At 48.8% G+C, this 16068-nt stretch overlaps 1 protein-coding gene across 1 annotated transcript in view; it reads left to right on the top strand.

The window, feature by feature from the left end:
* Positions 1 to 16068, top strand: part of LOC119111257 (DE-cadherin) — a 51363-nt gene that overhangs the window by 28382 nt on the left and 6913 nt on the right. The window contains exons 10-21 of the mRNA XM_037235079.1: positions 179 to 381; positions 882 to 1068; positions 1254 to 1430; positions 1850 to 2042; positions 2624 to 2770; positions 6716 to 6831; positions 7540 to 7698; positions 8233 to 8367; positions 13443 to 13592; positions 14386 to 14557; positions 15029 to 15237; positions 15688 to 15873. Coding sequence (XP_037090974.1) covers positions 179 to 381; positions 882 to 1068; positions 1254 to 1430; positions 1850 to 2042; positions 2624 to 2770; positions 6716 to 6831; positions 7540 to 7698; positions 8233 to 8367; positions 13443 to 13592; positions 14386 to 14557; positions 15029 to 15237; positions 15688 to 15873 — 2034 coding nt within the window. The remainder of the gene's footprint in view (positions 1 to 178; positions 382 to 881; positions 1069 to 1253; positions 1431 to 1849; positions 2043 to 2623; positions 2771 to 6715; positions 6832 to 7539; positions 7699 to 8232; positions 8368 to 13442; positions 13593 to 14385; positions 14558 to 15028; positions 15238 to 15687; positions 15874 to 16068) is intronic.

Here is a 16068-nt window from a genome sequence, read left to right as displayed (position 1 = left end):
TATTTGTCCGCATTATTGAACCTAGCGAGTGCTCCAATACCGTACACTTCCTGTCTGGCTCATATGATAATTTGGTCCAGAAATGTCATCACTGCTGTTGGGCTGGCTGACTGGATGTCTCGTCGATTAACCTTGTTTGTGCAGCTTGGTCAGACGTTTTCTTTTTCTGCTGACCTAGTTCGCCATCGACTCTGAAATCCGCCTGGAGGCGGTGGCCAGCGATCAGGGCGAACCGCCTCGGTCCAGCGAGGCGCAGGTCATCATCACTGTCAAGGACTCCAGCACGCGGCCGCCCTCGTTCATCGTGAAACCCGACCCAGTCTACACTCTGGATGAGAACTATCGCGACACGGAGACAGGCATCGCTCGACTCAAGGCCGTGTGAGTGTCCTCTGTCCTAGGTACCGACTGCCTGAAGTCAAGGCCATGTGACTGTCTTCTTCGGTGTGAGCCGACACCCACCTCCCGACTCCGGGTCGGAGCGCTCTTCGTGAGAGATAGGTGCCGCCAGCCGCGCGAGTCATGCGGGCGTCCCCCGTCCGGAAACATTCGTCACCCGGCTAAATTCCGTGTGAGCGATGCTCCCCGCATTCGCTGACGAATGCTGCGCTCAATGCCGCGTCGTCGTCTCCAACATGAGACGGGTGTGAGCATTGCCCAACCTCCAGAATTTGCATAAAGCTGGTGCTGTGATGTAGTGTGATCAGCCACGGGAGCAGCGTTACATTCGTGACACTTCGCTGTTGGCTCTAGTATCATCACTTTATCCGTGACGTTTTGGAAACAACTTCGAAAACCTCCAAAACTATGATTTGTCTTTTGTGAGCGAAGACTGCTTACAGAAGTCCTCGTGATGATACGTCACGCTTTGTCTGTGGCAGGTCTAAGCTGCCGGGCAGTCCCAACGTCTACTACGACGTCGTGAGCGGCTCCCAGGAGCATACCAACAAGTTCCGCACGTTTGTAGTGGACGAGGACGGCGAAGGTGGCGCTATAGTTCGATACGGCGGAAGTCGGCAACTGGACTACGAGCAGATCAAGGCGTACAATATCACTGTCGAGGCCACGGTAAGCAGGGTGCTTTCTGGACATCACCTGCGACTGTTGGCAAACTAGATAACCAGCCTATGCGGCAAACTTCCAAATAAGTGTGTAGTACAGCCTGCCATACTCGGTCCCTGTGAACGACGCACAGGCGTAGTAGTAGGTGAGAGCCGCTGCGTTTCTTGTGACTGAACCCCTGTACTTGTCAGACGGACCAGCGAACCAGAGCAGAGGTCACGTTCGAGATTAGGCTACGAGACAAGAACGACGAAATTCCTATATTTTACGGCACTGACCGAGCGATGGTCCCCGAGAACTCACCACCGGGTACCTTTGTGGAGGTGGCGACGGCTGTGGACGGTGACAGCACTTCACCCAACAACCAGGTCAGTCTGTGGGAAGGCAATGTCGACCACCGAGATTATGCTAGTCACCGAGATGCAGCACATTAATTACGAACTAAAAAGACAGAGTAAGGAGAAATGTCTTCCCATTCTCACGCTGTACCTCTTTCACACTGCACAGAGAAAGAGGTACAGACAGACACTTTCGCTGTCTGTCTGTCTGGCTGTCTGTCTGTCTGTCTGTCTCCCTCTTCATTTTCTATTTGGTTTTACTCTTTCCTCCCTGTCATTCCATTGCTCACCTCCTCACCTCAGGTTCTTTCTTTACCTAAAAATATGATTGCAAATGAGCTTTATCGTGAGATGCTGAAATAAGCAGTAAAACTGATTTGTCCTCTCTATCCTCGGGTGTTGGGCCTTCGGCCTCCCGTGCGATCATTGAGCACCCGTCTGTCGCGCAGGTGAGTTATAGCCTGGACCGAAAATCGCCCGAGTACCAGCTATTCAGCATAGAGTCGGGTACGGGCCGGGTGTCGACCCGCGTCAGGTTCGACCGGGAGGACGAGTCGCGGCCGTCTCCCTTCTACACCATCACCGTGCTCGCGGAGGACGGCAGCCCGTCCGACATCCAGAAGAACGGCCAGCCTAACCAGGGTAGGCGCGACGCCACGTGGAGATGCGGCCCCGGGCGGACACGCGATACCGCCGCTGGGCGTGGAGGCGGGGTTTGGCGGTACGACGCAGGTGCCACCCAGAGGTGTTCTCTTCCAGGCTGTATACTTTTCGGCCGGGCATCAGGGCACCAGCTTTCTCATTTTTGGAGGAATTTTAGGGCTAAATGCGTACACGCATTACGCGTGCATAAGCACAAACGTCGTAGTGGTTGGATCGAGCAGATCAAGAAAGTTTTGTTCCGCTATGACGTCATCTAACTCCATTAAACAAGATATGTCTTAGAGAGAGAACCCGAAGTCGTTATGAACCCGAGAGGTCTGGCATTCCCTGAATCACTAGGCTCTCCAGTCCTGCGAAGTATGCCTGTTCATTTGACTACAACTGCACTCTTGTCACCACCCACCGTGCTGCATTGTGCTTGGCGTATCGGTTACGACGTAACAAACACGCGGAGAAGAAGCCAAGGGTCCCACCCTCCCAGACCATCGTGCCGGGGCTTAGCAACATCGCTGATTACCCGTAGCAAACGGAGGGATCACTAATTCCGGTCATTTCTACAGCCAAGCATCGCGTCACAGTGGAGATCGGCGACGAGAACGACAACCCTCCGTCGTTTGATCCCTCTGGCGTCTACAAGGCCTCCGTGATAGAGAACTCCGATATCGGCTCCAAGGTCTTCGACATATCAGCTAAAGACGAGGACGACGGTAAGATTCGCAAGCTGAGTGATAACTATGCCCCATTAACCACAAACGATGGACCGCTGAACGGGTAGAGCCTATAGCCATCAACAAATTCCCTTACGCATCGCCGGAATTGTCCGCTTTCTGGTCGATTTCTGACGCACTTATGTGCCAGACAGTGCTGAGAGCCCTAGTGAGCAGTCGCCGGCACATCGCACTTAACAGCGCAGCTGATTGCAAATGTACATCTGTTCTGGCTGCCGATGTGTGACATCAATCTTAAACAAAGTTCCACACTGGGAAAATCCCTGGTCCGCACAGATTGCACCACGCCTTTGCCAGTACCTTTGTTATCTTCTCCTTTGACACTAGCTCGTATCAAGGCACCGCGACACCTGGTTGCAAAGATCTAAGCCCCTTTCGGATCCGTGCCATCCACGGCGGCTTACGATCCATCTTCGCCGCTCTTCTTTTGCTTTTTGTCTGTTTGCGTTTTTCCTGGATGGTCCACAAAATTGTCATGTGTATAACGTCAACCCTGGCCCTGTCAGGGGAGAGTGTCGATGCGACCCTTGCCCTAAGGCCTGTAGAGGATACCGCTCCGACATGGCGTGCAAACACGCTCAACTTTCAGTAGCCTATGAGCTATCCATTGCGCGTGTTTTGACACAAAAAACGCATTCCCAATTTTTCTGGTCTCGGAGCAGCGGCGGTTTCTTTTTAGGAACACCACGGCGGTTTATGGCCGGCGCGGGCGGTGGGTGGCGATCGACCGCGCCACGGAACGCGCGCGGCGGGCCGACATTGTTACATTAACGGAACTATATATCATAATTTTATGCTCAAACCACGTACAAATATACACTATCATACTTAGAATTGAGCAAGGAACACGACCGCTTAGATCTTGTGTCGTCACAAGGCGTAGTCTCGTAGGTATAATGCTGTAGATCTGAAAACGTGCAATTTTCTAGAAAATTTCATCATTCACCTGACGTAGTGGGGACAATTTTCGGCCTCAAAAACATAAAAACCGGTGCCAATCGCCGGATCACGCTAAGACCAATCCAGTGATATTTTTTGTTAAGCTCTATCTCTATTAATATGAAAACGCCTTGGGGGAGGGAAGGGTGCCGATCGACTCCCCTATCAGTCCGTGTTATGAAAAACGGCGAATCAGGGTGAGGGTTAAAGGGAGTGTCCACAGTTATGAGGTGCTGAGCTGAGGTAGCCATTTTGAACATCATTCACTTGCAGTTCATAGCCATGCCCTTTAAAGATTCAAAACACTCTTGTTTCTAAACTTGGTGCCCGCGAACTTGTGTAGGCTATTTCATGCAGACCATTTCAAGGTCACACAGGCATGTATGACATCATAGACACGTCTGGGAAATACCACTACCTCAACGGTCATGCCGTGTTTTGTGTGAAGGAAATATGACTGACTGATGAAAAGTGATATTGATAAAAATATGAGCAATAGTAAGTATCGCATCATTCGTGTCTTGTGCACGTCGGTACGATTCGCAACATTACAAGGAATATTCACATTCGAAGATATTGAAACAAGCATCAGGCATGATGAAGCAAACTCACTTATATCTATCGGCATGCTTTTTTAAGTTGAACAGACTGCTAGAGGCAGCAAAATTATCTGCTTAATAAGTATGCTCCTCAATGGATCATGGTTTGATTACGTTATTGTACCTTGCAAAGCATTGATAAATAGCCGATTGACGGCCCTTGCATCTGGAAATCGTGCTCATGAACGCCATATTTGAACGACTCGACAAATATGTCTTTCTTGGACTTGATGGCCGCAAGGCTAATAAAATGGGAAGATTTGAGAGGCGTCATTGTGGCGCCATGGACGCCTGGATAACCTTGAAATAATCTCCCGAAATAGTCTACAAATCTTCGCAGGCGTAGAGCTCAGAAACTAGCGGGATTAATGCCTTAAGAAAGATAGGGTTGTGATCTGCACCGGATAGTCTTCAAAATAACCAGTTCAGATCAAAACCTGATACAAAAGTGGAACACTGCTTAGTACGGGCCCGGGTGGCCAGTTGAATATATTTGCTCGGGTGGGGGAGTTACGTTGACCCCTATTATCTCAGAAACGGAGAGAGCTGGGAACACTAAACTCACAGGATCTTTTGGCCTGTGCGTGAATTCACTTGCGTAGAAATATGGGGTTCCTATGTCATGACCTTCGGGTCACACCAGTTCAAACAAGGCCAAACTCCAGATTGGTGTCCAGTGTGACCCAGAACATAGGTACCTGTTCTAAATAAAATATCACTGGTGCTCATTTGTGATCAGATACCTTGTTTGAACTTTTGGAGGTTGTGGTGCTAAAATAAAATAGTACTGCTTTAAGTTTCGGATTCAAATAAGCGTCAAAAATTACGCTATGCAGTATGTTCCTCAAAACCAAATTTCAGCCTGGGTCATATTAGGTCAGTGACCTATCCGTACCTTTCAAAACTCTGTTGAAGATGCATAATGCGGCTTCTGTTATCAATGAAGTCGAAGTGAGTACCAAAAACTATCCCACACAGAGTCATAAAACAAGAGTGATAAAGAGTGATAAAACTCTAATACACTCCAGAGTGATAAAACAAGTTGGCTTCGACCTAGGCCCAAAATTTTTACCTGACCCTGACCCTAGGGACCCTAGGTAAGGTCATACCTGACCCCATAAAACAAGTTGGCTTCGACCCAGGCCCCAAATTCATACCTGACCCTAGGGACCCTAGGTAAGGTCGTACCTGACCCCATAAAACAAGTTGGCTTCGACCTAGGCCCAAAATTCATACCTGACGCTAGGTCAATGGGGTTTCTTCATTCCACTGCTGTGATGCCTAAGAAACTATCTCAGAGGTGTATGGCTTCGTCTAACACTCTGTTGTTGCACAAGATTGATTTGAAAGATTGAGGGATTGAACGTTGCCGTGGAAATTGTCCTCTTTAAATCCGTGGCCTGACCTTGACCTACCATAGGTCAGTGACTTTACAAGGAAAATATAGCTTTTTATGTCAAACGATCTGCTATTTTACACGGTCATTTATAATATTATTTTCATTAGAGCCCTTTCGACCAGTGCCGATCATTCCAGGGCTATGAAATAAAGAAGATGAATAATGGTACGCAGGACTTCATGTGGCTGGGGGCACAACTGTCGGGACTAAGCCCGCACAGGCAGCCCTCCAAGGGGTGTGCGCTTGGCGGTCGGACGGGAACCCCATCAGGTGGCCCTTTTGGCCCACTAGTGACTGGCACATGCTGCTCGCCCCGGACAGGCTGGGTTTCGCAAAAAGTCGGCTTAAGCCAGGAAGAAAACAAGAGCGCGGATCGATCCGAACACGAATCACGTTTTGTACTGCGTAATGCAGGGCACTGGTCGGAGTGATGACGGAGTACCAGAGATACGGGGTTCGATTCCTCGCGGAGTCCGCCCTGTCTGCCAGGGTGAGAGGCACGTGACGCCATGCAGCCTCAGCGGCAGACTCAAATGTGGAACATTTCCTTTAATCGAATGTGATACGTCAGATCCTGGCGCAATTCAATGCTGCGGAAAACCTACTTAATTCAACAATTATGAATTCAATTCTTCGTTTTTTATATATGCATTACACTTCTATTTCCAACTGCATCATACACATTATACGCTTTTACATTACATAATTGATATTCCTGTTGTCAAGAACTGCGTGCGATCGTGCCTTCAGTGACTGTAGAATGATCAGTTTTTTAATGACATGACAGCCGGGCTACTCACTTTGAAAATGTTGTTACCGATTGCAAAAGACCCACTCAACATGTGGCCTCACCCGTTATCAGACGTCTGATCAGTGTTTCGATGGAAGCACAAGCCACTCACGAAAACATGTACTCAAAAGTAATACTCGCCAAGTGATGATGCGCCACCAAGTGATTTTTGTTCCCTGGTTATGCCCATAACACAGACTCGAAGATCAACTACCAGATCACCGACGGCAACTTTGGTGCTGCGTTCGACATTCAGCCCGATACGGGTGTGGTAACAGTCAAAAACCAAATCGACTTCGAGGCCATCCGCAAGGTAAGGGTATTTCCGCCACATGTCGGTTATGCTCATCTTCTCGATTTCACAAAACATTTCTGTGCGCATTTGGCGTGTTTCATTTTAAAGCTAGACCACTGAGAGGTTATATCACATTGTGAAATATGGATTTTGAAATAGTGAAATGTTTTCCCAATTCGATGTGGGAAAAAGAACAATGTTTTATTCAACGGGAGAGCTAAAGCCATCATGCAGCGAGCGTCATTGTGCGTCATTAATGAATATCTGTATTTGCAACACCATACATATTCATCTCCAATCGTCATGGATATTCCTAAGAGAGCAGCTCTCAGAATTATATTCTAAAGCATATCACCTTTGTGTTGCAACATAACTGGAACGTTGTACAGCCTTGGTACGCCAGACGAGAACAGTGAGACGGTAACATGCCAGGCGAAAATGATGGTTCGAACAATGATACCGTCCGTGGTCCAATGTGGCTTTTGCCCCACCATAGAACGTCGTGACTGTAACCGTCTAACGCGATCTGTTTCACGCCTCAGCACATCGCGACCCTGGCTGTTCAATATAACCTGTCTCCCCTTAACAGTATAAGATGTCTTTGAATGGTTAACGTGATTTGCCGCTCGCCGCAACGGCTTGACTGTAACGGCTGTAACGGTTTGACCTGGCTGTAACGTAAAATGACTGTACTACAGCTTGAGCTGACCTGTTGCTCTTCCCCAGTACGTCATAACCGTAACTGCGTCTGACGGGAAGTACGAAGACACCCACGAGGTTGATATCGAGGTCATCAACCAGAATGACATGCCTCCCGTGTTTGACAAGCAAACCTACGAGCAGAAACTGCGCGAAGGCTACCTTTCATCGACGCCAATCCTCAAAGTCAGCTTCGTTCACGTCAAAAACAAATAGTATCGTCAGACTCGCGATTTAAGAGTTCGTGACACTTCAAAGAAGTGCGGTGCTTGTGTTTGTCGCTTGGATAACGCTCAGCGTGTTAACTGTATATGTAATTACATGTGCGGCATTACTGGCCTTACAGAGTATCTTGCGTGCGACATTTAGTCTCACGCATAGGTATGAGCAATGAACCATTCATTCAGCTCTTAACATAGCCATGCCTTTTGGTCCCACTTTTTGGCCGGCATCTTAAGTGTAGCTTCGCTGTGGGTGTTCCATCGTAGTTTCTCGGTGGCACATTATAATTCAATTCGCAGCACTGCATAGTATGTTAAGCCAGTCATTAGGGGGCGAAAGGAAGTCGGTGAACGTCTGGGTCTCAATTCACGATCAAGTATGACAAAATCCGTAGCGCACTGCTAAAAGGAATAATGTAGGGACCAAATGGGTTTAAAGCAGGTTTCAGGCGGTGTGTAATTTCCATTGTCGCAGCTCACAAGCGGTTGTGATCCCCAGGTCAGGGCCGTTGACCCTGATCCGGTCGGCGAACCCTCCATCATTTACACGCTGTCGGGCCCAGGAGTGTACCCAGACCGTCCTCAGGACAACGTCTTCAGCATAAACCCCAGCGGAGAAGTGGTGGTTCTGAAGGTAACTGGCACTGAGCCACCGTCGTTGAACTGACCGATGTGTCATGACGTTTAGAAAATCTGATGAAAGCTAAGAATTGGTTATTTGTACCGCTGTTATTACCGACATTCTGTCAAGAGTTTTGTTTTTCTATGCTATTCGTGGTTACATCAACACCATGCGTATAGCACGAGCTTCGAAAAAGTTGTACAATTTTATGTTATGGTGTTTCCTCGCCCAACTTCACGTCCGCTCACGCCTCAGCTAAACGGTAATCGTAGCGCATGATACTTTAGAGCAACGAATAGCTAAGAAAACACAGCGCTACTCAGCACGCTAACTCACACCACCTGTAACCAGTTTCATGAAGAGAAGTGGGCAAAAGGAAGCCGTTCAGTGTACTACCTAACCCACACTTCCTACGCCGGTATCATAAACCTGACAGCTCTCCCCCGAAGTTATCGTAAAATATATCGTCAATAAATAGTGTTCGTGATAAATAGTTAATAAAATATAAAATAATGATAAATAAATAGTCAATAAAATATGCAAATAAAATCGTCAAAACAAGTAGTCGCTCCCATCGCACCGATGCTCTCGCTTTGGACTCGAGAGGTAAGATGCCTATAATTAATCCAGAAATATTGCTAAGGTGACATAAAAAGTGTATTTATTTGTGGATCAGCTCAGTAATAAATTTGTGATGTGTATGACGATTCATTAACAGAATTTATGCGATCACTTTTATAATTCGCTGAAATGCAGGCATCTTATAATTCTCCATATTGTTCCGCCTCTCACAGAAGTAAACAAAGCTGTTTGGTTCGTGTGTTCGTATCCTAAGCTTCTCTGTACCACATGTGATGGCAATATGTGATGGTCTAAGCGACCAGAACTGTCTGAAATAGCTGACTGCATCCCTACCTTATGTAGTACATTTTGTGAACTTATATCGTGTCTGTCCGTGTCATAGCAAGAAAAAAAACATCAACTCGTGAAATCCACGACATGAGAGAAAGAACGTGGTTTTCACGACGGGTGCCACCTTTATCCTTCACAGTTCTTGGCGTATGCTTGCGATGCCTACAAAGTTACAATGCGAGCTGCAGTTGTATTGATTTTCTCTGACATACTGGCACATCCACCGTTGATACCTTCACATCCCTGCATAGCTCAACAATTTCTCACTGCAGGTAAATTCTCGGTCCAAATGGCTTGTTCCTCCGCTCCTGCAAGTCCATGCGCACGGCTCCTCCATGATCACTACTGCCGATTTTACTACGGGCCAGAGCATCTCTTCACCTTACTTCAGTTTTGAAGTGAATGTCTACTCCATGATTAAGTCAGGTGCGTTCATGAAAACCGATGGATGCTTGGTAAAGTGCGGAGTAACTCTTTCAGATGCCATCGTAAATAGTGTAATTTTACGAGCGTGGGAGTGCATACTCCCTACTTTACGCAACCGGATTCGAAACAAAACTTGTAAGTTAACCCATACGTACATTCGTACAGCATTCTCCCGTAATGAAACTGGCCACTGGTCCCTCCGTCCACTCTGGACTCCCCCGGTCTGGCAAAGCGCACCCCGCCTCGCCGGTGACCCGTGCGCTGGCGGCCGCCCACTGGCTGAGCGTGGCTGTGATCCCCTGCAGCACGCAGCGCCACCGAACACACCCTCAGTCTCCGCCCGCGTGTCGCAGAACACGATTTGGCCTCGAACTCCGTACGGTCTCGGATACTCCACCCGTTAGGCTGTATATGAGTGAAATCCTTCAGGAGGCACTATTGTTTTTTGTATATTTCGTTTGGATGCACAGCGGCCTCAGGCTGCAATTGCTTCGCTCGCGTTCTTCGTACTATGTCAGCACGGGTGCCGATTTGTATTCTTTTGTGAGTGCTCTGGCCCCCCTAATGTTGAGTTGGCCCTTCATGTTGGCTTAGGCACCCCAATATGTTTTCCTGAAATATTGTAAAAGCGTAGGGAGACGTTGGCCATCACACAACGACTACCTCCTTTGACCCCCTCTCGTAGTGACGTCACCATGGAGGGTGCATCGGGCTAACTTGACCCTCAACCTCAAAATTATTTTATCAAGTTGGTAGGTAACTTAAAACATTGACAATGAACCATTTTACATTTGACGGTTTTTGTTTAATCTGTTCAACGTAAGCCCAGATGCTTTTTCTCCCCGCCACTCAAACATGATATTAGCGCTGCTAATTCACCCGTCTCGTGGCCTCTTTGATGCCAAGCGACATTTGGTCCTCTACCTATGGCGGGTTGCGAACCTAACATTGTTTCACTTGAAGCTGAAAGCTTAAGTGCTTTATTGCTAGGGCTGATGAGAAACCAAAATGGGGTGACATAGCTTTTGTGGCGTGGCATCGTTAGTCCAGATTATAGGCCCACTTCAGCTACAAACTGATAAACAATACGGAAAGCGAAAGTGTCGCTGAGACCGGTTTTTTTATCAAATTCCGTGCTGAGCATGCATTATTGCCAGCACTCCGAACTCACCATCTCATTATTGTAATGCACGTTCAACGGGCCCACTTTGCCTTGGTATTTTACCCAAATAGTACGAGAGGACTTGTACCGTGCCACACGACTACATGACTGCCGGCTGCCCTGGCTGACACTGTCAAGCCAAAGGTCAAATGACCCCCTTTCACGAGCTAAATGCGAACACCTATTCTGGAAGGCGAAACTGTCACCACGCGTTTCGCCACGTCACGAATGTAATCAGTGTAACTTCAGCCCTCTATCGAAGATGGCCTTCCGCCACGACGTTTGGTGTGTTTACACGGCAATATGGAGCTTTGTGCATGGTACATTTTTTAATATAGGCCCTTGAGCATTGTACGCATTGAAGCCCACTGGCTCGGAGAAACGCAATGTCTATAAACTGCTCCTTGACTTCCTTTGTCAAATAATATCACCAGTGACCTAGAAAGCAATAAAAAATAATCAAACTCCGATAAATGCATGATGCCATTAATTGGAACAATGGTAGTATTTCTGACATCCTTACGCTTTTCGGTGCCATATAAGAGATAGCTTGAGTTTCAACTGGAATGTTGTGGTCTATGTGTTCTTTTTTGGCTGCGTTTTGTTACTGTTGTAGTATTCCGCGGTTTATACAGATACGGTGTCGCCATCAGCGTCAGCCCCTTCCATACCACGCAGCAAATGCTGGCAACTCTTTTGCCTTAGATCCCTTTCACTACGAGCTTGTTCATATTTATCACAATTCACTTTTACTCATCTATATTACTCGTCCTTTTAATTATTTTCCTATTCGACTTTTCACCCTGTGTCCTTCGACTTTTTGTCCTTTGACTGTTTCCAATTCAAATTTTGTCCCTGTCGACTGCTATTCATTTCGAATATTTGCCCCGTTTTTCCCGATTCCGCTTTTATCTCTGTCGACTTGCATCTCTTCCGGCATTTTGTTTTTGGACTTTTTCGTTTGGCTTTTTCCAATCGACTTGCATCCCCTATGATGTTTAATGCTTCGATTTCTTCCGGTTCGACTTTATTGCCGTTCACGAGTATTCCATTCGACTACTTTGCAGTTCGCTTTCCCCGTTCGACTTTTTCCCATACGACTCTTGTCCGGTAACCATACTTGGTATGTACTCGTCGCTCGTACAAAACTCACCAGGTGGGCACTTAAGCCCTCTCGTGGCTGGTGCATGTTGCCCTGTTAAATTGAGCGTCGCGGGGATATAAGATAATGCAAGAATGAAGAAAGAGGGGCGAAGGCTACTTTTTCAACTTTCGACACTGTATTAAAAACACACGAATTAAAGTGCTCCGTATGCGACAGAGAATGCTGCCATTTGATTGTAAATAATCTTGCACATTTAAGTCAAATGTCTTTTTGTAGGCTGGAACTTTGTTATGTCGCTGAATAACTAGCCCTCACAAAACTAAACTGGTTTAAATGATGTGGCTTTTATCCATTGAACGGAAATTTACGCTCACCTTAGGCGCGCAGCAACAATTTAGAAATAAGTCAGCATGTCATGATCCTATAGATAGGAGAGCAGTATTAGCATTATTCGTCGGAAAAAAAACAGGGGAATGGATATACAGTTTGGTTGATATTTCGGCAGAACGCCTTTATCGAAACAAAGCAGAAGTCGATAATATACAAAACTATATCTATAGTTATATAACTATATCTGCAACTAAAAACTGTATCAGCAAACGATATCTCCATTCTCCTGGTTTTTCCAAGGAATAAGGCTAATACTACTGTCATATATATGCGAATAATATTCCTCGCCAGTGCCCTGAACAACTTACATGTCATGATCCTATTAAAAGCACTCGCATTTACTACACCACAGTTAGAAGCTTGCCTTTCCTGTTATGTACAGAGCGCATTTATGCATCTTTTTGATGCAGTTGCTTGTAGCCTCAATCCAATGCAGATAATGTTCAATGTGAATTGTTTGTTATGAGTTATTGAATATAATTGAGTATTGTTGAGCAATATTGGTTATGGTGATGTTGATTACAATGGTTGATTCTATGACCTAGTTGAAGTAAAGAATCGTGGTGCGACGCCAAATTCGGACCAAAATTTGCGTATGCCGCTCGCGATTTACGCAAAAACCATAACTTAAATAAACCTCCGCTAGAACTGCCCCTTTAGAACTGCCCCCGCATGAGTACTACGCTGCTTAAATTAGATACTATTTTTAGGTATACTTAATTTAAGATATTAACTATCTTTTGTCAAAACGAAGTGGACTAGATCCGTCGAGAAAAAAAAATGGAGGGGGAGGAGATATTGTCGGGCTGTTGGCCCGGCCCCCAATCATTTACAAAAATTGACACCCCTGCATGCCAGTGCAACAGAGCCAGCCAAAGAAGATGTACGCCATCGCTGAGACGAGGAAAGTACATGAATCTGGAACACAGAAGAGGCTATCCTCGTCGCCGTGCACCAACCAGTTTACCGATCTACGTTGTCACCAGACCAGAGTGCGGTGTTATCAAGCCCAACAGCTCTATCACTGCCTCGCCGTCCGCCCGCTGGCCGGCGCGGGGCGAGCTCGGCTGACGTCTGCGCCTGCGCCGACAGACGCTGGACCGGGACGAGGGCACGGGCGGCCGCGAGGTCTGGGAGCTCTCTGTGGAGGCCTGGGACGACGGGGGCGACGGCATCGGATCCACGGTGCCCTTCAAGCTCACGCTGACCGACATCAACGACAACGCGCCGTACCTGATCCAGGTCAGTGGCGTCCAGGATGTGACCAGGCCTCCGGATCTGCAGGAACTAGATCACCGATCTGGTCAGCGTTGTCCGGCCACACTTCCAGCCGCGACAGATCCGGCAGGTCATCGGGTTAGGAAAGGCACCATCGGTAATCCACAGCGACGGTGCAAGAGACTGCCAGGACCAAGATCGAAACCAAAACCTCGCTGAACCACTGAACAGGGACCTACTCCGTCTAGGTGTGACCATGTTGCTAGTGTCTTTATATCTTCATGCAACTCATCGTCCGAATTTTAGTCACCCGTTGTGACGCACGCCAGCATCCCCGTCGGACCGGTTGTCCCAATGGACAATCGATGGTAAAAAATTCGAGAGACATCTCGGGACACTATGAATGGACTTCAGGCGTGAGAAGCGAGCACGTAGACAACATGAGGGCGGGCCCAATGGAACATCAGACTGACGCGCGGATAACCGAGTTGAATTCTCGGCTATGGCTGTCTCCGCTGGACACTGATATGACTTCAGCGGGTGCAGCACTTCGTAAACAGCTGTCCAGCATATTCCGTGTGTCCTACACAAGTGAGACGAGCTACGTCTACCGATATTTGCTATGGGCGGTGTAAGAACCTAAGTCATCGGATGGCACCTCGGTGAAACATTCCAGAGTCAAATTAGCCGTTCCGTGGCCATGACGATTTCATTACTCTGGTTGCATTACTGTGGCATTGTACCGGTCGCGAGACCTCAGCTGTGATGCCAGGTGTTGTCCGCCGTGCACAACTGCTCCCTTTGTCGCCCTCAACAGAGTGACGCGTCGATTCCCGTCATCATGGAGAACAAGTCACCGGACGACATTGTTATTTCGGTGGAGGCAGATGACTACGACGACCACGAGAAGAACGGACCGCCGTATACCTTCTGGCTGGATCCGAGTTCATCGGCCGACATACGAAACAAGTTCGGTGTCCGGACCGCCGGTAAGACGGCGCCGTGCTCTTGGCGACCGAGGAACGAAGCTGTTGCCTTCGGCGGCGGTCAGCGGTCCGTTCCCGTCCACGCGAACGCGACATTGCGGCGCTGCGGTGCCGTCACCAGTGGCTTGCTGGTGGCTCGGGCTGGAGGGCGACATTCAGACCGACGGCGGTCAGACCGGCGCTTCGCATTCCGTCTGAGTCCGGCTGACAGTTGAACCTCGTGGCCGGGACCGCCGTAGGTAGTCTTGCGGAACGATGAACACCGCCGCCCGTGCTGCTGTGCTGGAGCCTGATGAGACGACTGCCGTGCCTTCAGGCCGTTCTGATCTATCAAAGGCTGCTTCGGGGCAGGTAAGCTCTGCTAGTGTTCTAGTCCCTGTCACGTTACTCAGAGCTCTGAGTGGTCATACCATGTGCCGAGAGTGTTAAAAGAGTGTTAAGACGAGCGCGCTCAGAGCGGTGCTGCGCCACCAGGCAACGGGAGCCGAGCCGAGATCCGTCCACTGGTGAAGCTGGACCGCGAGCAGCAGAAATCGTACACCGTGCCGGTGGTGATCAGCGACAACACTCTGGCCGAGCCCGCAACGCTAACCGGCACCAGCCTCTTTACCATCATCGTCGGCGACGAGAACGACAACGACATGAAGCCGGGATCCAGTGTCATCGACGTCTTTAACTTCGAGGTTCGCGGTGGGGCACCGGGCCCGGGAGGAGCGCACAGGGGAGCTGACTTGACCTTAGAGGGGATTGGCTTTCAGGAATGGTGAGCGGCGCCGAGTGGGCAGATGCCTAATTTTCGTCCTGCAAAGGTGTGTGGCCTGTGGCTTGATGAATGTTTCGTTCTTTGTGCGATCGAAGTCGTATTTACGGTTAAGGAGCGGCTGGGAGAACGTGAGTAATATAGTGGAGCCTGGCACCACTTTATCTGATGCACACCCATATTCTAATGGAAAATACTGCGCCCTGTGCTCGGCAATGATCCAACGGTAACAGCATCACGATGAAAATTGCGGCATTACTTGCGACGCAAAAAGCCAGTGCTGAAAAGGTCAAGAATGAAGTGGTTTGTGCGCGATACAGCAGATGGAACCGACGGAGTCTGCGCCAGTGACGTGCTCGACGTCGGCGTGCAGGGCCAGATGCCGGAGACGGTGGTGGGCCGCGTGTACGTGGAAGACCCGGACGATTGGGACCTGCCCGACAAAACCTTCTCCTGGGCCAACGCGCAGACAAGCGGTTACTTCGAGCTAGACGCGGACACGGGCGACATCACCATCCGCTACGGCACTCCGAACGGCTCCTACCCGCTCAAGTTCCAGGTAAGTCGACGCACGATTTCGACGCCACTCCTGGCGCGGACGGGATCGATGTGGCTGTAGTTCTCCCCGAGCGAGGTACCGCACGACGAGCGCCAGCCAGTGGGCAGCAAACATCTCGCCCACACCCCCACTGGCGTGCCGGCGTCCCTGTCGACAGACGCCTCTTTTTCCGAGGGTCTCCCTCTGCGCTGGCCT

Source organism: Pollicipes pollicipes, unplaced genomic scaffold, assembly GCF_011947565.3.
Source record: "Pollicipes pollicipes isolate AB1234 unplaced genomic scaffold, Ppol_2.1 Scaffold_7261;HRSCAF=8764_pilon_pilon_pilon, whole genome shotgun sequence".
Taxonomy (NCBI): Eukaryota; Metazoa; Arthropoda; class Thecostraca; order Pollicipedomorpha; family Pollicipedidae; genus Pollicipes; species Pollicipes pollicipes.
This window is presented reverse-complemented; position numbering and strand designations above follow the sequence as displayed.